General features: G+C 40.8%; 1 protein-coding gene across 3 annotated transcripts in view; it reads left to right on the forward strand.

The window, feature by feature from the left end:
- LOC122933466 overlaps window positions 1–23,600 on the forward strand; it is an 85,639-nt gene extending 62,039 nt beyond the window's left edge. For all 3 annotated transcript variants that reach the window (XM_044288482.1, XM_044288481.1, XM_044288483.1), the window contains 3 exons: window positions 4,444–4,955; window positions 8,162–8,329; window positions 18,756–23,600. In XM_044288482.1, the coding sequence (XP_044144417.1) occupies window positions 4,463–4,955; window positions 8,162–8,329; window positions 18,756–18,973 (879 nt within the window). In that variant the 5' untranslated portion in view covers window positions 4,444–4,462 and the 3' untranslated portion in view covers window positions 18,974–23,600. The remainder of the gene's footprint in view (window positions 1–4,443; window positions 4,956–8,161; window positions 8,330–18,755) is intronic.
- Window positions 23,601–23,860: the final 260 nt, after the last annotated feature.

Below are 23,860 nucleotides of genomic sequence, written 5' to 3' on the forward strand. Positions count from 1 at the left end.
GATTAATGCTTTTTTTTTGGTTCGGAATATTGATGGTCATCAATATCAGATTATGACCCACTAATCAGCTGCTTGAAATGGCTATGCCGCTCATTTATAACCTGCATAGGGGAGGGAAGTCCCCCATGGCAATACTATATAAAACACATTCTAGATGCCCCCAATATCCTCTACTAGGCCACAAATGAAGTCTGTGCTGAGGATGATAATCAAATGCATTAGCATCTGACAGGCAGCACAGTAAATACAATAACTGCGCAGAGTTATCCAGAAGATGTTATCTGTCAGACGTGCATAAGATCAGGTATAAGCTGTTGGCACTTTTTCTGCACATGGATGCAGCTTTTTTTGGAGTAATTCTTTTTAAAGGTTTGTTCACACACAGAAGTGAATGGAATGGTCAACCAAAATGCATACAGTACTACCACTCTATTCAAAGAGGGAACTCGGTTACTCCTCGATCTTTGGATTGAACATTTATCAGCTATCCTGTGAAGGCAAAAAAATCTATCTATGAACCCGCCTCACAATCAATTTTCTTGAACATTAAACCATACAGTAATTTAATGTTTATCTGTACATGTGACTGGTTCTTCATATAGTCATTTCGCATACTGTATTTCATATTTTTTTTGCATACTTAATGTTATAATTTTTTATCTGATTGAGGCTCATCCTTTCTACTTCATTTATTTAAACTTTATTTACTTTTTCATGTGTATAGCTGACATGTTTCAGTTGATTAAACACTTTTTTTTATATTTTTTCAATTTTTTTCAATGTTTTCTGGTTCTTGAGTAAAGGAGCTGCAAAACTCTGTGGACCTCTAGTGTTTAAATTTAGCATTGCATTCAATAATTTCATATTGGAAGAGGAAGTTATACAGTACTTATATATTGTTATCATTATATAGTAGCACCATAGTCTGTACAAGTCAGAGAAATGAGAAAATATCGGCCTATATTCATCAATAGCAGAGTATTTTACAATCGCAAGTATTCATTGAAAATAATTTTGCTTAATTTATTCAAATTAGTAGGCCACCTAGTAAATCTGGTGCTTGTGGAATTGTCTGACAGTTTGAAATGCCATGAGATCTATAAATGTAGATCTTAAGACTTTTTAACAAAACAGTTATAAACAGAAACACAAGGAAGAAATGTTTAAAATCGACAGTAAATATCGTATGTAAAATGTAAATGTGTATACACATTGAAAACATTTTTTAAAGATACATCTTCAGAATGTCTGCGATAGTTGACACTGTTGAAATTGTTATTTATTGTCCAACAAGTGAAATCTACATTTGCCCTGAGCAGGTATAGATGTGCATCAAAATTGTGCAATTTCCTCCTGTTTCATAGAAAAATTTTGGCTTCAGTTACATCTATTTTTCTCAACTGTTTTGTCATTTAGCGACTAGCAAGGAAAAACAAATATTTTACTGCTAAAATATTACACTCTATTACTTGCAACATTTTAGTGGCATGGTGCACATCCAAACGTGCAAACTGCTCAGTAATAAAGCCACAGTCCTGTGCTAGCAGAGCAGTGATCATAGGATAGGTCATCAATATCAAACTGGTGGTGGTCTGACACACAGCAGCCCCACCGGTCAGTTGTCTCGGGCAGAAACAATACAGTGGACAGAGCTGGAAGCACAAGGTTCCACTGTGTAGTTGCCATGCTGGTGTACTGCAGCTAACCTCTCATTCAAGTGAATATAAGCTAAGGCTACTTTCACACTAGCGTTCATGGGTCCGTTCGTGAGCTCCGTTTGAAGGAGCTCACGAGCGGACCCAGACGCCTCCGTCCAGCCCTGATGCAGTCTGAATGGAGCGGATCCGCTCAGACTGCATCAGTCTGGCGGCGTTCAGCCTCCGCTCCGCTCGCCTCCGCACGGACAGGCGGACAGCTGAACGCTGCTTGCAGCGTTCAGCTGTCCGCCTGGCCGTGCGGAGGCGTGCGGATCCGTTCAGACTTACAATGTAAGTCAATGGGAACGGATCCGCTTGAAGATGAGCCCATATGGCTCAATCTTCAAGCGGATCCGTCCCGCATTGACTTTACATTGAAAGTCTGAACGGATCCACTCAGGCTACTTGCGAACTTAGAAATTTTTCTAAGTTATTAATGCAGACGGATCCGTACTGAACGGAGCCTCCGTCTGCATTAATATGATCGGATCTGTTCAGAACGGATCCGATCAAGCGCAAGTGTGAAAGTAGCCTTAGCTGCATTACTGTGATGACAGACACAAAACTGTGGAAAGAGCCTTTAGTCCACTGAAAAGTTTCCCGCACCAGTGGCTGTGTTAGGCAGCTGATTGGTGGTGCTGGGTATCATCAATAACTAAGCACCAGAAAATCCATTTGAGCTATGATCCACAGCAATTTTGCTACTGCAGGTTTTCGCTAGATATGCAGATGTTCAGCTGCAGAGAATCCACAACGGGCCTGCTACATGTGGCTGTACCCTTAGGGTGGTGTCATGTTGTTGTTTTTTTTTGTGGTACTTTTCTGTTGCTTTTTCATGCATGCAAATGTTCCTTTAAAGTCTGTAGTACTTTATAAAGTGCAATATATACGAAGAATTTAATACCTAATGTTTGCTGTTGTTAGTTATGTTCTAGCTATAGCATATTTTTGGTTTTCCCATAGGCTTCTCTAGGATTAAAAAATTTTAAGTGTTAGAAAAATGGCAAAAGTGGCAAAAAATGCTTTAAAATACATACAGGGACTTTTATCAAACTCCCAACATCAGTTTTTTTGTCAAAAAGTCACAAATTCTGATGCAAGCCCCACTTGCACAAAACGTTGTCACTTTTGGAGATTTTGAGCCACGCTCAATACTTTTCAAATAAGTAGGCAATACAGAGAGGGTCAGAGGAGGCCCAGCAATTTTATTATAATTTACTTCAGAAAACTAGCATAAATCATATCTGATATCTAACAGTTACTAGTTGGTAAAGATTTCAGTTCTGGCTTGTGCCTCAATAATTGTGACCCATCTCACATCAGCAAGCAAGATTTAGGGTAGGTTCACACAGAGGATTTTGGGTGTGGTTTCAGCATGGATTCAGTACCAAAAACCGGGCTGAATCTGCGCTGAAACTGCCTTCCAATGTTTTCAGTGGGAGGCCATGGCGATAGTTTTTGCCACACAGTTTTCAAGACCTTGCCAATAATGTACAGGTCCATTTTTGGCACGGTTACCACATGGACCCTCAAAAGCTGCAGCAGGAGCCTGCTCATGGTTTAGCTCCATTCACTGAATCTACACCTAGAGTAGGCCTGCATGAAAACCGACAGCAAAAATCACAGCACAGTGAGAGAGAATTTGGTCACGGGCAAAATCCTCCATGTGAACTTACCCTGGGACCAAAGTAAAAAAAGAGCCCCAAAAACCTACAAGTAATGCCTCATGCACACGGCCGTTGTTTTGTCCGCATCCGAGCCGCAGTTTTGGCGGCTCGGATGCGGACCCATTCACTTCAATGAGGCCGCAAAAGATGCGGACAGCACTTCGTGTGCTGTCCGCATCTGTTGCTCTGTTCTGTGGTCTGCAAAAAAAATATAACCTGTCCTATTCTTGTCCACGCTTTGCGGACAAGAATAGGCAGTTATAGCAAAGGCTGTCAGTGACGTTCCGCAAATTGCGGAATGCACATGGAAGCCATACGTGTTTTGCGGATCCACGATTTGTGGACCGCAAAACACACAACGGTCGTGTGCATGAGGCCTAAGGCTACTTACTTATCCAGCAGATGTTCTCAAAACCGGGGCAAAACGTTTCATTCATTGTCAATGGGGGAAAAAACTGAACAGACCAGATCAGGATGCAATCCGTTACGGTTTGGTCAGTTTTTTGACCGGACACAAAATCGCTGCAGAGGTCTCGTTTCAGGATAATGCGGTAGGTGTATGGGATTTAAAACCGCATATAACTTATTGGGATTTCATAATGAGTTGTTGCAAACTGAGTTATGCTACATCTGTCTGTACATACTGTATAATAAACAAAAGATGGCTATTGTATTTAAAAACTATTACATAGATATTCTTGAAATGTTAGATGTGTAGAATCATCATTAGGGTGCATTCACACGACTGTAATTCTGGGTCAGCATCTGTTCTGCAATTTTGCGGAACAGGTGCGGACCCATTCATTTCAATGGGGCCGCAAAAGATGTGGACAACACACAGTGTGCTGTCCGCATCTGTGGTTCCATTGCCCAGCAAAAATATAGAGCATGTCCTTAATGCTTAATGCACGGAACCAGAATCTGTGTTTTGTGGATCCGCAATTTGCGGACTGCAAAACACTTACGATAGTTTGAATGTAGCCGTAGATAAATATCAGGTAGATATGTTTAGCCTTTCTAATACTAGATTATAAATGTATATGTGAAGCAGTAATTCAATTATTTGTATTCATTTTCAGTCATTAGGAGACCTGATACATGGTGGTTACAATGTATTCAAGAACAACATCAGCACTTTTTGCCATCATTATCTGCACTTCTGCAGTTTGGAAGGTTAAAGCTACAACAACTGGAGTGACTCCGACTGAGGGCTATTCTAATGCAACAGCTTCAGTAACCACAGCAAATGTGCCTTCTGACACACCAGCAGAAACTACACTTTCTCCTGTCTTGTATTCAAGTCCTAATTCAACATTCAGTCATGACAACACGAAAGCTGTGCACTCCACTGAGATGTCACTTCTTACTACACCTACACCTATGACGAACAGTACCGAGGCTGGATCCATCACCACAGCCCCCTCAACTTTATCGTCATCTCTGGCTGTATCGGTGACTGGAGATGTGAGCAGCACAGTTAATAAGAGCAATAACACAACAACTGTCTCTCCATTCCAAGAAATATCAACTCAAGGCAATACACCAGTGACTCTGACATTCCCAGTGGAGGAAAACTCAACGTTAGTGTCAGGTATGTTGTCAAAACTTTTCATATTCATATATTTAATATAAGCTGAAGCTGGTCACAATTATCTATTATGTTTTTTTCTTTTCATACAACAGCATCAAAAAAGAATAGCAGGTAAAGGCGCCTGAAAATGTTTAAGGGCATCTGCAGATTTGTACCTATGAAACTGGCTGACCTGGTACATGTGCCCTTGGCAGCTGAAGGCATCCGTGTTGGTCCCATGTTCATATGTGCCGGCATTGCTGAGAAAAATGATGTTACACCTAGAGGCTCTGCTCTCTCTGCAACTAAAGTAACACACCAAAGAAGTAATAGATATCAACACGAGACAAGATGCAGTAAAATACAGGCAAAAAACAATACTGTGGTGGGTATAGAACACACAGGAAGAAATGCGGCACCACTAGTATATCAACATATACATATAAATATCCAGGCTAGTGAGATCATGTAGATATAGCATGGTATATAAATAACATAGACCGAATATCTAAAACATGAGGCCAAGGCACGGCTAACTAAACAGGATGGAGATCCAAAACAGTACAAGGATGTATAAGGTGCAAAGTGAAAGAATACAAAGTACATGGATCACAAATACCGAACTAACCACAATGGAGCCATGACATGAGTACCTGAGTGGTGAACCGGATTACCCCAACGCACGTTTCGCGTAAGCTTCTTCAGGGGGATGAAGAAGAAGCTTCCCCCTGAAGAAGCTTATGCGAAACATGCGTTGGGGTAATCCGGTTCATCACTCAGGTACTCATGTCATGGCTCCATTGTGGTTAGTTCGGTATTTGTGATCCATGTACTTTGTATTCTTGCACTTTGCACCTTATACATCCTTGTACTGTTTTGGATCTCCATCCTGTTTTGTTAGCCGTGCCTTGGCCTCATGTTTTAGATATTCGGTCTATGTTATTTATATACCATGCTATATCTACATGATCTCACTAGCCTGGATATTTATATGTATATGTTGATATACTAGTGGTGCCGCATTTCTTCCTGTGTGTTCTATACCCACCACAGTATTGTTTTTTACCTGTATTTTACTGCATCTTGTCTCGTGTTGAGACTTTAATAAAGTTTATATCTATTGCTATTTGTGCTAGCCCTTTCCCTTCTTTGGTGTTTTACTTTACGTGCAGGCTTGGCACGGGCACTCACTTTTGTGAGTCATTTATTGGTTTTAATTAATCTCTGCAACTGCCACGCCTCCTGCACTTTGATTGAGAGGCATAATGATATTTTCACTGCCTGGCTCTGTCAATCAAAGTGCAGAGGGTGCGGCAGATGCAGAAAGAGAGCAGAGCCTTTCTGAGTAACAGCAACGCCACGGTTACTCCTAAAGGCTTATTTTGCATATATCCAAACTACTTTTTTCTCAGCAATGCGAAAAATTAATAATTTAATTGATTACTTTCCTCTCATTTCAATCAACAAAGTGCTAGATATAGCAGGATCATGAGGCTGATTGGGAGTCAGTTTCAGATTACTTTATCCATTAACATATTGAGATAGTTTAATTTTTAAGGACCTAGTATGAGACTTTAACCTCGCCCCAACAAAGCAATTTACTTCTTTTACAATTTTGTTTTTCACTCTTTGCCTTCCCAAAGCCATAACTTTTTTTATTTTTCTGTTCACATAGCCATATGAGAGCTTGTTTTTTGCAGAACAAGTTGTACTTTCTAATGACACTATTTTATATTGTATACATGATTCTAAATGGGGTTAAATTGGAAAAAACTTAATTCCGCCACAGTTTTATTGTTTTTTGTTTTTACGTTGTTCCCTATGCAGTAAGACTGACATGTCAACTTCACTCTCTTTGGGTCAGTTACAGCAATACTACATCTTTAAAGACCCGACATACATTAAAACTATGAGGGAGATTTGCAATGAAAAATGTATTATGTGTCTTAGACACTGTTTATACCTCTGTCATAAGTTTGTGTCTATAAGGCCAGTTTCACACAAACTTATATTGTCCAGGAAACAAACTCCATATGGGAGCTGTATTCCTCATACTGAACACTGCTTTAAAGTGTCTACTTAACTGTAATCATGGTATTATGTGAGTAAAATTCAGTAGACCACCGTTAAGATGGGAATCCACAGCATCATAAATCATTATGATGCTGCAAGTTCACTTCAGTGTTCAGTCTGGGAAATACAGCTCCCACACATGAGCATGTTTTCAGGACTCATACACTCCTGTAAAACTGCCCTAAGGAAGGAGGCAACAATGAGACTTGTTAAAGTATTTGCTCGCTTGGTGTTTTTCTTGTTTTGCTACATAACAACCTGGGGTTTGTACCATTTGCTTTACGCAACATGCCTACAATTTGAAGGTGGAAAATATGTTTTTACTGAGGAAGCTTACGCGAAACACGTGTCAGGGTGTTTTGGATGTGCCATCAACCAAATCAGTATTTTACATGCTGTGGACTGTGTAACTTTTCTGACTTCTAGGAGGGTGAGCCATATGGTTAGACTGTTGTGATACACCCCCACCTTGAATCTACTTTATTTTATCTTATGTATATTTACATCCGATTCTATTCTGGCACACTATTGTGGTTTTTGTCTGTCATTGCCAATTCATTTACATCTTTTATCATGTCATTTTATAACTTTAATAAACATATATTTTGGAATGCTACATTGTAGATTTGTGTATACAGCGCGCTTGGGTTTTCCCATATAGGTGTTATGGATTTTTAGCACCTGTGGTTTATTTTTTGGCGTTACTTTGGGCCCTTATCTTTGATAGGTATTCTACTAGGCACTTAGTAAAGGTAACTCATTACCTAAAGTGATGGAGTAGACATAACCCGTGTGCATGTCTCATCACTGCTCTTTGAATTTGAAAAAAGTCATAGAAAAATCTTGCATAAAATGCAATGAAAAATAAAACAAAAACTGAAGCACAAGTGTAAGTGAAGGAGCTTTTTTTTTTTACTAGTATAATTTAAGATAGCAGCTCACAAAGGAGAAAAAGCAGCATGGTGTATATATTTCTTTTTTATCATATTGTTTTATGTTACAACTGAAGGTAATATTTCTCTAACAAATGTTGTCTTCAATATTTCTTTCTCTTGTCCATGTATGCAATTCAATAAAGTAACTGAATGTGATAAGATAAATGTGATAAAAACAGAAAATGTATTCAAATTTAACAATTTTTTATTTTTTTCTAGGTGTAAAAAGTAGTGGTATGAAATACTCGGAGACAGTCTTGACATCCATCTTTAGCACCATCTTAGTTGTGGTATTGTTGACTATTCTCGCCTTCTGTTTCAACAAATACAGGAAAGGAAGATCTCAGTACTCTCACCACCCTCTACGTGAAAATGTGTATGAATCAGGTAAAGCTAACAATAAAATACACGTATTCCATTACTGATAAACTAATATGAAGACCATATCAGGGAACTGCATGCTGCAAATTAAAATAACTGGATTAACTGCAATACACTGATAGTCAATGCAGTATAATACAGATGTATTGTACTGCATTGAAGAAGTGGTCAGACTATGAAATGTTGAAGTCCCATAGTGGGACAAAAAAAAACTTGAAAAAAGTGAATTAAAATTTTAAGTAAAACAAAAATGAAGTAATGCCCCTTTCCCATAAAAAAGACATAAAAAATTGCAAAAAAAACAAAAAACAAACCAGACATATTAGGTATCCCCATGTCTGTAATGACTGACTATATAAAAATACATGATGATTGAAAAAAATGGATTAAAATGGAATGTCTACCAAACAAAAGTGAAATTTAAAAAGTTAATCTCCTTTTTCCATAAATTCTTGTGGAACATCTGAAGGGTTGACAAAGTTTGTAAAATCATATTTGAATAACCTGATCGTGTAGTTTTTAAAAATGGGTCATTTATGGGTGGTTTCCACTATGTAAGCCCCACAAAGTAACTTCATAACTGAACTGGTTCTTAAAGAAGTGAGTTTCATAAAATTCTAAGCCTTATAAAATCCTAAAAAATAAAATATTTACAAAGATATGCAATCATAAAAGTGGACACATGGGAAATGTAAAGTATTACCTCTTTTATGAGTTATCACTCTCTAAAGCAGAGAAATTCAAATTTTGGAAATTGTGAATTTTTTGAAATTTTCTGCAAATTTGGGATTTTTTTTATAAATAAAAGTAAATTATATTGACTCAAATTTTCCACTATCATGAAGTACAATGTATTGCAAGAAAACTATTTTAGAATGGCTTGGATAAGTAAAAGCATTCAAAAGTTACACATAAAGTGACACATATAGACAGACGGGGTTATATAGATGCTCACCCGTCTATTGTCATGTAAGGTGTTCAAGAACTGGCTGACTCACCCAGTCAGAAGAGGGGTATCGGTAACGTAATTATGGTAGACTGGCACACTGTATCTGGTAAATATGTAGAGGACAGACAAGTGGTGTTTAAATAAATAATACTTTATTTTCCGTTTTATCTAGGTTAAAGGTATGCATATAGCAAAAAGTATCTAAAAAATTATTATAAAGGATGAAAATATAAAAATATAAAATATAAAAGGTAGGGATGGTAAAATAATAAAGTAAAACTTCAGAATTCTTCACAAGTGATGGTTGGAGGTATAAAGACAATGTGGCCGCAAGGGTATGGCCAGCAGAAGAATAATAGTCAGTAGTTGGTAGTTAATAATAGTGGTAAATTATGGCCAAGGAGTAGATGAGACTCACATAAATTTTCAGTAGTCACTGTGGGTCACAAAAGGGTTAATACATTCTATAAGGGTTAATACATTCCAGAAGGTTATTAAAATCCAATGGCAAGCAGTGTGTGTTATATCGCTCCTGTGGTATTCCACAGGAGAGTATTACACTGCCTGCTGTTACCTTACTAGCATCTTCATTCACGGCAGGCAAGGATCGGTGTCCCACGTGGTGCGGTATGAATTCAGCGCGCTTAGAGCGCTCGGCATCCCACGTGGTGTTATGTAAATTCAGTGTACCATGTGGTCCTATGTGGAGTCGGCTAGTCACGTGGTAATCCTTCTTTACTCTGCCAGGGAGGTTATGATGGATTTATCATAACCTTCCTGGCAGAGTAAAGAAGCATTACCATGTGTTTCTGCAAGTACCTTTTTTTTTTTTTTTGGCACCAGCATGTGAGGCATTATTTATAATGGGGGCCATCCTTAGACTGGGAGGGGGGCATTTGATGTCCAGTGGACACTATAGGGGAAAGTTTGTAGACTGAGGGCACTGCAGTGGTGGGGATCTTAACCCCTTAAGGACCAGGCTCATTTTCACCTTAAGGACCAGGTCATTTTTTGCAAATCTGACCAGTGTCACTTTAAGTGCTCATAACTTTAAAATGCTTTGACTTACCCAGGCCGTTCTGAGATAGTTTTTTCGTCACATATTGTACTTCATGACACTGCTAAAATTGGGTCAAAAAAGTTAATTTTTTTGCATAAAAAAATACCTTTTTTACCAAAAATTTTGAAAAATTAGCAAATTTCAAAGTTTCAGTTTCTCTACTTCTGTAATACATAGTAATACCCCCAAAAATTGTGATGACTTTACATTCCCCATATGTCTACTTCATGTTTGTAGCATTTTGGGAATGATATTTTATTTTTTGGGGATGTTACAAGGCTTAGAAGTTTAGAAGCAAATTTTGAAATTTTTGAGAAATCTTCAAAATCCCACTTTTTATGGACCAGTTCAGGTTTGAAGTCATATTGTGAGGCTTAGATAATAGAAACCTCCCAAAAATGACCCCATTCTAGAAACTACACCCCTCAAGGTATTCAAAACTGTTTTTTCAAACTTTATTAACCCTTTAGGTCTTCCACAAGAGTTAATGGCAGATGGAGAAACAATTTTGAAATTGAAAATTTTCCAATATAATCAATTTTTTCCAGGAGTAAAACAAGGGTTAACTGCCAAACAACACTCAAAATGGGTTGCCCTGATTCTGTAGTTTGCAGAAACACCCCATATGTGGTTGTAAACTACTGTTTGGCCAAACGGCAGGACATAGAAGGAGGGGAACACCATATGGGTTTTGGAAGGCAGATTTTGCAGGACTGGTTTTGTTTATACCATGTCCCATTTGAAGCCCCCTGTTGCACCCCTAGAATAGAAATTTCAAAAAAGTGACTCCATCTAAGAAAGTACACCCCTCAAGGTATTCAAAACTGGGTTTACAAACTTTGTTAACCCTTTAGGTGTTCCACAAGAGTTAATGGCAGATGGAGAAACAATTTTGAAATTTCTATTTTTTTGAAAATTTTCCAATATAATCAATTTTTTCCAGGAGTAAAACAAGGGTTAACTGCCAAACAACACTCAAAATGGGTTGCCCTGATTCTGTCGTTTGCAGAAACACCCCATATGTGGTGGTAAACTACTATTTGGCTAAACGGCAGGACATAGAAGAAGGGGAACGTCATATGGTTTTTGGAAGGCAGATTTTGCTGGACTGGTTTATTTACACCATGTACCCTTTCAAGCCCCCTGCTGCACCCCTAGAGTAGAAACTCCATAAAAGTGACCCCATCTAGGAAACTACGGGATAAGGTGGTTGTTGTTTTGGGACTATTTTTGGGGTAAATTTGATTTTTGGTTGCTCTATATTACTCTTTTTTGAGGCAATGTAACAAAAAAATTTAATTCTAAAATTGTTTCTACATTCGCTATTTAGTTTTGTGGAACACCTAAAGGGTTAACATAGTTTGTAAAGTAACTTTTGAATACCTTGAGGGGTGTCGTTTCTTAGATGGGGTCACTTTTTTGGAGTTTCTAGTCTAGGCTACATCAGGGGGGGCTTCTAATGGGACATGGTGTAAAAAAAAAGAATGTCCATCAAAATCTGCCTTCCAGAAACCGTATGGAGTTCCCTTCGTTCCATGCCCTGCCGTGCGGCTATATAGCCATTTACGACCACATATGGGGTGTTTCTGCAAACTACAGAATTGGGGCAATAAATGTTTAGTTTTGTTTGGCTGTTAACCCTTGCTTTATTACCGGCAAAATGGATTTAAATTGAAATTTTGCCCAAAAATAGGTATTTTGGCACCGTTTTTATTTTATATTTTTAACACCGTTCATCCGAGGCTTTGGTAAAAAGTTATTTTTATAGCGACGACTTTTACGCACGCGACGATGCCCAATATGTATGGCTCTCAGACTTTAGAGACACTAAGCAGGCATCCTAAAACTGCAGCCCTCCAGATGTTGTAAAACTACAATTCCCACCATGCCCTGATGATGGCTGTAGGTTTGTCTGGGCATGCTGGGAGTTATAGTTTTACAACATCTGGAGGGCCGCAAAGTCTGAGAGCCATAGTGTTTTATGTTCTCTAGTGAACTGTTGGGGATTATAAAAATTTAGTACTCCATGGAAGTGTGATACTCCCTGAAGCAATTGATAATGCAGAGGCCCGGATGATCGGGGCACGTGTCACATTGAGTAGTGGTGTCCTTCCGTATCCCCCTCTTGTGACACACTCTGCACTTTTTTTGGGTTCGTCCCTTCTATCCAGTTTGGGGGACCACACCTGGAAAGTGTTGGCCAGGGACGATCCGGGCGCCTCCAGTTCCCGAGGTACTCCGGCCTGCATTTTCCTGGTCCGAAAAGATCAGGTCCTTGAGGACTGCCTCATAGAACTGGAGGAATGTCCCTGTGCTGCCAGCGCTTCGGGATAGTACAAAACAGTTGTACATGGCAACCTGCACCAAGTAGACCGCAACTTTTTTGTACCATGCCCGGGTTTTGCGCATGGCGTTATATGGCGTGAGGACTTGATCAGAGAGATCAACTCCTCCCATATACCGATTGTAGTCGACGATACAATCGGGCTTGAGGACCGTTGCCGCGGTACCTTGCACAGGGACTGGGGTGGTGCTGTTACCGTGGATTGTGGACAGCATAAGGACATCCCTCTTGTCCTTATACCTGACCAGCAACAGGTTTCCACTGGTAAGTGCACGGGTCTCACCCCTGGGGATAGGTACCTGGAGGGGGTAGGCAGGGAGGCCGCGTTGATTTTTCCGCACGGTCCCACAAGCGAACGTGGATCTGGCGGCAAGGGACCTGAACAAGGGAATGCTGGTATAAAAGTTATCCACGTACAAGTGGTAACCACTATCCAGCAGTGGGTACATAAGGTCCCACACGAGTTTCCCGCTAACACCCAGAGTGGGGGGACATTCTGGGGGTTGAATACGGGAATCTCGCCCCTCGTACACACAAAATTTGTAAGTGTACCCTGAGGTACTCTCACAAATTTTGTATAGCTTCACGCCATACCTCGCCCGCTTTGTGGGAATATATTGGCGGAGACTGAGTCTCCCCTTGAACGCAATGAGAGACTCATCAACCGCGACCTCCCTTCCAGGTACGTAGGCCTGCTGAAATGTGGCCCCAAAGTGATCGATGACCGGCCGTATCTTATACAGCCGGTCATAGGCAGGATCACCTCGGGGTGGACATGCTGCATTATCGGAATAATGCAGACATTTCCGGATGGCCTCAAACCGGTGACGTATCATGACCATACTGTACAGTGGGGTCTGGTACAGGACGTCCCCACTCCAGTATTGCCTGACACTGGGTTTTTGGACTAGACCCATATGCAGCACGAGGCCCCAAAATGTCCTCATTTCGGCTGCACTGACCGGCGTCCAGCCACCGGGTCTAGCCAAAACTGAGCCTGGGTTTTGAGCGACGAACTGTTGGGCGTACAGATTCGTCTGCTCCACCATCAAATTCACCAGTGGGTTACTGAAAAAAAAACTAAAATAGTCTATTTCAGTAAACCCCACTGTGGGAATCTGGATTCCAGGATTGCCAGCGAAATCCGGAATCTCAGGCTCAAAGTCCACTGGGGGACACCAGCTAAGTTCATCGGCAGGGGGCTCCAGTGGACTTATTTGGTGGGCCGGGAAACCAGTACGAACCCCAGGGCGGCTCGTACTAGGGTGGGCCACAGGATCCCTAGCATGTGCGGCCCCTGGCTCCGCCTGGCGGCGTCTCCGCCGCCTTGGTGGCTCATCGTCATCCGATGATGATGAGGAGGATGCAGATGATAAAAGGAATGTGGGGTCATCCTCATCCTCACTGGGGCTCTCAGAGTCGGAGGCAATCTGGGCATATGCCTCCTCGGCCGAGAACACCCGGCGGGCCATGGGTGTGTGTGCGTGTAGGTGTGCGTGTGTGGAAAACTTTATTATATGTGCGTGTGTGTGGGGGCAACGGGTGTTCGCGTACTAAAAAAGGCAAGAAAAAAAGGGCAAGTGTTAGGAAAAAAAAAAGTTTAAACTTGCTGATCAGCGGTACAACGCTGATCAGCGGTACAACGCTGATCAGCGGTGGGGCGGGCGATGCGCTAACAGTGGACGGACGCTAAAAAGTGCCGGCCAGTCAGCGCACGCAGAAAAAAAAAAGTGGTGGTGAGGGGGGGGGCTGGTGGGGGCTGGTGGGGGGGCTGGTGGGGGTGGGGCAAGTGGCAGGGGGGGTCGGGGTTAGGGTTAGATGGATAGATGGAAGTTTGGAATAAAAGTACTTTTTTTTTTTTTTTTTCCTAACTTACTTTTCCCTTCTTTCCCTGCCTAACGGTGCCTCTCCCTCACTGACCCTAACCTACCTAGGTGGCGATGGGTGCAGGAGGGTGATGGATGGCGATTAGGGGGACACAGGAGCTGGTGCTGGACGATGCTGCCGGGTGCTCGTGCAGAACAGGAAGAGAAGGGGAGAGAGGAGCGCAGGAAGTTTGAATCTCGCGCCTCTCTCCCCTGCACCAATCAGCACCCTGGACAGCAGTGTTCAGCACCAGGGCCAGCACCGCCTCCTCAAATCCTCGGACTGCGATTGGTGGTGTAAAATTACGCCACCGATCGCAGTCTTTTTCCGGTTCATCGGGTCACAGGACACCCGAATGGACCGGAAACGCAGAAAACCGCAAATCTGAATTGACCTGCGGTTTTCTGCGATCGCGGATACGGGGGGGTCCAATGACCCCCCCCCCTCTGCATTGTTACGGGATGCCGGCTGAATGATTTCAGCCGAAATCCCGTTCCGATTAACCCCCGCGGCGCCGGAATTACATTTTTAAGTCAGGACGTACCGGTACGTCCTCGGTCCTTAAGGACTCGGGAAATAGGGCGTACCGGTACGTCCTCGGTCCTTAAGGGGTTAAAAAAAAAAAAAAAAAGTGAAATTCATCAGTTTTTAATGGCTGTTTTTAAACTGATGAAAGCCAGTTGCAAAATGGCCATTAAAAAGGATAGACAGAAAGAAAATGGATACACACGACTTTAAATTGACCATGAAAAACAGTATATCCATTTTTAACTCTTAGGCTACTTTCACACTAGCGTTTTTTGAGGATCCGTCATGGATCTGCAAAAACACTTCCGTTACAATAATAGAATCACATGCATCCGTCATGAACGGATCCGGATTATGTCTTCAATAGCCATGACGGATCCGTCTTGAACACCATGAACCTGTAACAATTTGTAATAATTTATAACATTTTTATATGTTAAAAATGACAAAAGAAAGTTTGTAACAGCAAATGTTAAAATGTTTTGGTAGGTTAACTATATTCTACCTTATTTTAAAAATAAAATATACCGACAAGACATGATATAAAATGTACCATAATGTGGGTACACTACAGGGAGTGCAGAATTATTAGGCAAGTTGTATTTTTGAGGATTAATTTTATTATTGAACAACAACCATGTTCTCAATGAACCCAAAAAACTCATTAATATCAAAGCTGAATATTTTTGGAAGTAGTTTTTAGTTTGTTTTTAGTTTTAGCTATTTTAGGGGGATATCTGTGTGTGCAGGTGACTATTACTGTGCATAATTATTAGGCAACTTAACAAAAAACAAATATATACCCATTTCAATTATTTATTTTTACCAGTGAAACCAATATAACATCTCAACATTCACAAATATACTTTTCTGACATTCAAAAAAACAAATCAGTGACCAATATAGCCACCTTTCTTTGCAAGGACACTCAAAAGCCTGCCATCCATGGATTCTGTCAGTGTTTTGATCTGTTCACCATCAACATTGCGTACAGCAGCAACCACAGCCTCCCAGACACTGTTCAGAGAGGTGTACTGTTTTCCCTCCTTGTAAATCTCACATTTGATGATGGACCACAGGTTCTCAATGGGGTTCAGATCAGGTGAACAAGGAGGCCATGTCATTAGATTTTCTTCTTTTATACCCTTTCTTGCCAGCCACGCTGTGGAGTACTTGGACGCGTGTGATGGAGCATTGTCCTGCATGAAAATCATGTTTTTCTTGAAGGATGCAGACTTCTTCCTGTACCACTGCTTGAAGAAGGTGTCTTCCAGAAACTGGCAGTAGGACTGGGAGTTGAGCTTGACTCCATCCTCAACCCGAAAAGGCCCCACAAGCTCATCTTTGATGATACCAGCCCAAACCAGTACTCCACCTCCACCTTGCTGGCGTCTGAGTCGGACTGGAGCTCTCTGCCCTTTACCAATCCAGCCACGGGCCCATCCATCTGGCCCATCAAGACTCACTCTCATTTCATCAGTCCATAAAACCTTAGAAAAATCAGTCTTGAGATATTTCTTGGCCCAGTCTTGACGTTTCAGCTTGTGTGTCTTGTTCAGTGGTGGTCATCTTTCAGCCTTTCTTACCTTGGCCATGTCTCTGAGTATTGCACACCTTGTGCTTTTGGGCACTCCAGTGATGTTGCAGCTCTGAAATATGGCCAAACTGGTGGCAAGTGGTATCTTGGCAGCTGCACGCTTGACTTTTCTCAGTTCATGGGCAGTTATTTTGCGCCTTGGTTTTTCCACACGCTTCTTGCGACCCTGTTGACTATTTTGAATGAAACGCTTGATTGTTCGATGATCACGCTTCAGAAGCTTTGCAATTTTAAGAGTGCTGCATCCCTCTGCAAGATATCTCACTATTTTGGACTTTTCTGAACCTGTCAAGTCCTTCTTTTGACCCATTTTGCCAAAGGAAAGGAAGTTGCCTAATAATTATGCACACCTGATATAGGGTGTTGATGTCATTAGACCACACCCCTTCTCATTACAGAGATGCACATCACCTAATATGCTTAATTGGTAGTAGGCTTTCGAGCCTATACAGCTTGGAGTAAGACAACATGCATAAAGAGGATGATGTGGTCAAAATACTCATTTGCCTAATAATTCTGCACTCCCTGTAATGTTATGCAAGTAATAACATGTAATGAATAATCCACATGTAATTTGTATCATTTATGTCGAAATCGATGTCTATTTGTGATATTTCAATAAAAATCATTCTGACCGGAAAGTCAATGGGAGACGGATCAGTTTTCTATTGTGCCAGATTGTATCAGAGAAAACTGATCCGTCCCCATTGACTTACATTGTGTGCCAGGACGGATCCGTTTGGCTGTTTCGTCAAGCGAACAGCAAAACGCTGCAGGCTGATCGGAGGCAAACTGATGCATTTTGAGTGGATACTTTTCCATTTAGAATGCATTAGGGCCAAACTGATCCGTTTCAGACCGCTTGTGGGAGCCCATGACGGATCTCGCAAACGGAAAGCCAAAATGCTAGTGTGGAAGTAGCCTTCGACTGAATGATATTTGGGCCAATTATTGTAAACAAGCATTCATATGAACGCTCATCCCTGATAAGTGGCCTTTATAATCATGCAGCCAATAGATCTAAGAACAAGCAAAAGCTCATTTGTCAGCTGTTTGGCATCTTTATTTAGGATGATAGATACATAGTTATCAACAGCACATCACCCTGTGTAATCAGGGACACGCTGCCAATAATCAATAAAACTGAATCAGGGAGGAACGACTTTGGTAGCAATTGCTCCTCCCACATTCACTTTGCATCGGCCTGTGTAATAGATGATGATGGATGTGTGTATCATCTATAGACACACTTCCTGCCTGAATATCAGGCAGCATAATTAGGCCTTTACTTATAAAACAATGGCAGGGCGAGAGATTTACTATATGTTATCTTCTTTCTTTAAAGTCATACTACCTGAATTAATGATTGTTGTTTAGAAAGTAGAAATTTACAAAACATACGCAGTCTCTGCTTACACAGTGTGCTAACAGAGGGACAAAAACTGGTACAAGACAGTTAGTGGGAGTCACACACTTGCTTGTCTTCTTTGAAGAACTGCTTGATGATTTCAAGCAGAAAACCATACTGGTTACAAAGCATATAAAATTAATACATAATAAAATTTATTTATTTTATGAGATAGCTTCTGCTGATATTTTACTCATAGTTGTCATTTCACTGATTTCTAATTATTTGTTATGTGACTGCCAGGACTATGGTTGTGATTGCCACCTGTCAACTACTTAGTCAACGATAATCTATATGTAAATAGGGGGTCATTTACTATGCCGAAATACACCTAAATTAGGCATATTTCAGGCGCAGATAGCGGCGCAATGGTTAGTTGTGAAGCTATCTGTGACTTTGCCCCGCTGACGCCAGGTCTAATATGCCAGTCTTAATAAATGTGCCCCATAGTGCAGGGCTGGCCAACCTGAGGCTCTCCAGCTGTTGCAAAACTACAACTCCCAGCATGCCCAGTCTGCCTACAGCTATCAGTCTACAGCACGGCATGGTGGGAGTTGTAGTTTTACAACAGCTGGAGAGCCGCAGGTTGGCCAGCCCTGCCATAGTGTATAACATAAGTGCTCTTATAAACCAAACGTCAGAGATGATTTACTTATTTTTCTACTGCTCTGTTTCTTCAGAGGGATATTCTCCACCTGATGATACTCTTGTGATCTCTGGAGGACTATATGATGCACCCCGGATTTATAATCCCAATATGACAGTTTTAGAGGAAGATGAATCCCAGCATGACTATGTCTCATTCAGCGGCAGACCAGGCCAATTTAGACTGGAGTTTTTACCCGGAGATAAGGACATGGATCCAGCATATACCGGTTCCTTAAGAAGAAATGTTTGATTTGAGATGCACTTTAACTGATGGGAACCAAAAGTTCTTATTTCTTAGGTTCTATGAATTGCCTTAATGAGTTGTTTGTTTTATAAACACTGGCTTATGACCATTAACTAGCAGTTAACCAGTTCACGTCTTAAGTATACCTGAAATGTATGTATGTTTGCCTAGTATCAGGTTCTCTTTCAAGTGCCTTTTTTTTTTTTTATCAACTATGATATATTTTTTCTCATTGTCAAAACAGTTATAATGGGGCTTTCCAGTAGTTCAATACTGATAGCCTATCCTCAGACTAGGTCAATAATATTTGATAACTGGTGGTCCGACACCTGGCATCCCTGTGGATCAGATACTTAAGGAGGCTGCAGTGCACTGCAGCCTCCTCACAGCTTACAAAGAACAGCGGTGTACATTGTATAGTGACTGTGCTTGCTATTGTATCCCAAGTTCATTCACTTGAATGGGACTGATCTGCAAATAGGCACAAGACCAATGAACAAGATGTCAATGGCACTCACTGCAGCTGCAGTTCTTCAAACAGCTGATTGGGGGGGTGCTGGATGTCGGACCCCCACCGATCAAATACTGATGGCATATCCTGAGTCTAGACATCAATATTGAACTGATACAAAATATCTGAGTGTCAACCCCCCCACACACACACACACTCTATTAAATTTATATTTTGTATCTTCCTTCCCATTCCAAGCATGCACCACTGGATTCTTACTTGGCTTCCAGATGTGGGCCATGTTGGTATTTTTAGCTTTAGGGCACCTGCACACTATGCGGATAACATTCGGTTTTTCCATGCAGATTTTTGTGCTGAAAACTACAGCATTATTTGCAGATTTTTTTCTGGGTGGAAATTGACCTGCCATGCAGATTTCAAAATCCACAGCATGTCAATCATGTGTGCGATTTTAGCTGTGGATTTCATCCTTTTCTAATGAAGGGTGAGATCTGTGGCAAAAGCACAACTAAACTGCACCAATTAGAAATTGCAGATTTTGGTGCAGATATGGTGCATGTTCCATAGATGAATTACATGATCCAGGCACTTATGATGTCCCATACGTTTGAGGAGTGGGTTTCAAGCAAATAATTATGGGAGAAAAGTACAGGGTGACAGCGGAACTGGAGATGAAGGCATGTGGACAGACTTCAAAAAGTATATTGAAAGTACCTTGATTAACCTAGTTTAGAGCAGGGAAAGGATAAAAGTTGCGTTTGGGTAAACACCTGTAATTTAAGCTATGAAATGCCTAACTATCATATGCACCATAACGCAATAATATGCTTTATTACTAAATATTGCTTTTGTTCTGCAATTGTTTAGTGTCTAAACCATTATGCAGCACAAATGATAAAACAATGCACAATAATAGTGCTTGTAATTTTCCTGATATAGTGCATTGTACGGTCCATTCTGCCCTCATCATACTCTGTATATTAAGTGTCTCTGCTAGATCCTTAAGATGGGTTCATGTGGGAAAAACTGCAGCAAAACAGATACCCAACATGCTGCCGCTGGAATCAGATATTTTTCCCTCTGGAGTCATCCTAAAATCTGTTTAGTAACTGTTCGCAGAGTCGTGGCAGTGATACTGATTTAGAAACAAAGTTACAGAAGTAGGTTGGACAGGAAGCAAACGCTCAACTGAACTAATACATAGCATGCATTGAAATCAATGGGTTGTCTGTGTTATCCACTCATATGCAGGTAAAGAAACATTTGTATGGGGCTTATCTAAACCAGATAAAGTAAAGGCACTTAACCCTTCCCATGGCAACCACATGTGACCACACTGGCTCAGTCTTAACTGACCTGTTCTCTAGGTCAGTAGAAGCATAACTCTCAACTTATAAAAAAAATGAAAGAAGTTAGCTTAGTCTCCGTTGTGCCCCCACTCAGTAATAGTGTCGCTTTGTATCCCATAGCCTTTCACAGTGCCCCAGTGTAAGTGATCCAACATATTAAGTCCCATTTGAGCTCCCTCAGAGTAAGGATACCCCTTAGTGCCCTGTAAAAGTAAGAAGCCACTCTGCAGTAGTTATGCCCCCTTAGTGCCCCCTCATAGTAAGAATGGCTCCTCAGAGCACGGTTACAGTAGTTATACCTCTTTAGTGCCCCATCATAGTAGGAATTCCCCCTTAGCGACCCCTCACAATAGTGATACTCAACTTGTCACTTCAGCAGGTGGCATTACTCACGTAGAGAAAGTTAATTCAAGGCACTTACTAATGTATTGTGATTGTCCATATTGCCTCCTTTGCTGGCTGAATTCATTTTTCCATCATATTATACACTGCTCATTGCGATGGTGCAATCCATCAGCATGGCCGTGCTTGCATACTTTAAAAAAAGCACTAGCCTGTGTGAGCTCCCACAGTCCTGGTCACCAGAAAGGCCGATATTTTTTCGTATAGTGTGCAAGCCTTAGCACCAATGATGGATTGCAAGGCGGTCAAATGAATCCAGCCAGCAAAGGAAGCATTATGGGTAATAACAATACATTAGTAGGTGGCTTTTATTAACTTTCTCTACATGATAAATGCAACTTGCTGAAGTGGCAAAACCTCTATAAAATAAAAAAGTAATACCTTGCCCTATTCCTCTATGAGCAAAGTACATAATTCCTTGGCTTGTGCTTTCCAATGCTCAGAGCAGCAGGAATGATGACGTCACTGCATCGTGCTTGCCTGCTGGAGAAAGTACAGACTGGTGAATGGTGGAGAAGGGAGCACATGGCTCCTTGATTCACCTTTGTATACAATACAACTGGGAATTCGGAACATGATACAGCCATCCCAGGACTGTGGGACATCCACCAAAATCTGGGACTGGTCTGCTGTATACAGAATGGTTGGATGGACCTCACCAATTAGTGTTTTTATGTGGAAAAGTATCTTAAAATTAAAAGGTCAAACCATGTAAGCAGTCGAGGATTTACAGTCCCAGATATCTAATTGCCATTCCTGGCTATATTTTTCCATTAGGGCATTCTTCCTTGAATACAATAATACTGCACACTGGTACAAAAAAAAGGAAACTGATCTTGCACTTCAAAAATATATGTTATTTTATTTAGTAAATGCCTTTCTAATGTCTCAAATATGCTTCTTGTTGATACTTTATATCTTCTTAAACGTATTGTATCTTAAATAAAGAAAAGGCAGTCGTGCATGTTCAGGTTGTGATCTGGTTTGTAGATGCAGTTTTGAAGCTAAAACTAGTAGTGGATTTACAAAAAGAGAAGGAAAACTGATTTTCTCATTGTTAATGACCCTTTTATGACCCACCCCTGGTTTTGACTTCAAAAACTGCATAATAAAATCTGATCAAGACCTGAACGTGTAAGGGCGACCTAAAGATTTACAACAATAGAACAAAAAGTAGAGATGACAATATCCATTCAAGTGAAATTAAATCACCTATTTTTCTACTTGCTGTTTGGACTGGATTTTTGGACATGTGATTCAGCGTCTTATTATGGACTTGTAATGGTCCTTTCACACAGGCCGATGTTTTAGACAATTATCATGAACAAGCCAAATGTTCCCAATAATTGCCTGATCATATGAGAAGGTGAGAGTTGCATTTACTTTAAGCAATCATGTCTTCTGTATGGGGATAAGAAAATGCCTCTGTGATTGCTAGTTCCCCATAAACATTTATTGTTTCTGGACAGATCACGGTTTACAATGGGAGATATACTGCCCAGAATCTATTATTTTTGGTGCTGTCCAAATGATAATCACCCAATGAATGAGCGTTTGCTTGTTCATCACATGATCACCTTTAGGGCTGTTTCAGACAATCGTGTCTAATGCAGAAATCGCGCTCAGTGTTTGAGTGTGATTCTCAGTTATGGACACTGCACTTTTTGCAGGAGTGCATGGCATTATATTAATTTACAGTATAATTCTGTGTGTCCCTGCATGACCTTACTTCTACAGAATTATACTAACAACATTATGTCAGTATAATTCAGTAGATACAGGTCATGCAGAGACACACAGCATTATAAATCAATATAATGCCATGTGCTGCTGCGAAAAGAGCAGTGTCCACAACGGAGACTCATGCTCACACATGGAGCGTGATTTCCACACTGGACACGCTCATCTGAAACAGCCCTTACAGAAGGAAATTAGCAGGAACGAGCATTACTGTAAACACCCAATATTTTACCTGATGATCGGTCTGTATAAAAAGACCTTTAGTCACGTAGTCTTTGAAATGTGCTGCAGGATGATTACTTATTCAACTTTTTCTGCAGTTTTGCGGAACGGGTGCGGACCCATGAATTTAATCTGTGGTTCCGTTCCTCGGCCCCGCAAAAAAGAGAGAGCATGTCCTATTCTTGTCCACAATCGCGGACAAGAATAGGCATTTTCTATTATAGTTGCGGCCATGTGCGGTCCACAATTTGCGGAACGCACATGGCCAGTATCCGTGTTATGCGGTTCCGCAAAACACTACGGTCATGTGAATGCTCCCTTAGAATGTAGTACGTTGGCCTTACTATGTAGAGCTAGAATTTTGTAAGTTATTGTTTTGCTTCCTTTAACAATCTTTCTGCGAGATTAAAGACAACACAATTTTATAAATAAACTGCTTTAATCATCATCATCATTGTGGTCACACTAAATTTCAAATTTTTCCTGTGCTTTTTAATTTAAATGATGACTAATTCTTTGACCCACCTAACATATTACATTTACAGTTTCACATACAGTATGACAAATTATTCACTCTTCTACATTTTTAATTAGTGCAAGTAAATGCAGAAAAATGCAAGAAAGTTCCACAAAAAAAACAGTAGTCAGCAAAATGGATGCAACTTCAGTGAAGATTTATTTCCCAGCATAACAATCATCACACAAGGT

The sequence above is a fragment of the Bufo gargarizans genome, chromosome 3, assembly GCF_014858855.1.
Source record: "Bufo gargarizans isolate SCDJY-AF-19 chromosome 3, ASM1485885v1, whole genome shotgun sequence".
Lineage (NCBI taxonomy): Eukaryota > Metazoa > Chordata > Amphibia > Anura > Bufonidae > Bufo > Bufo gargarizans.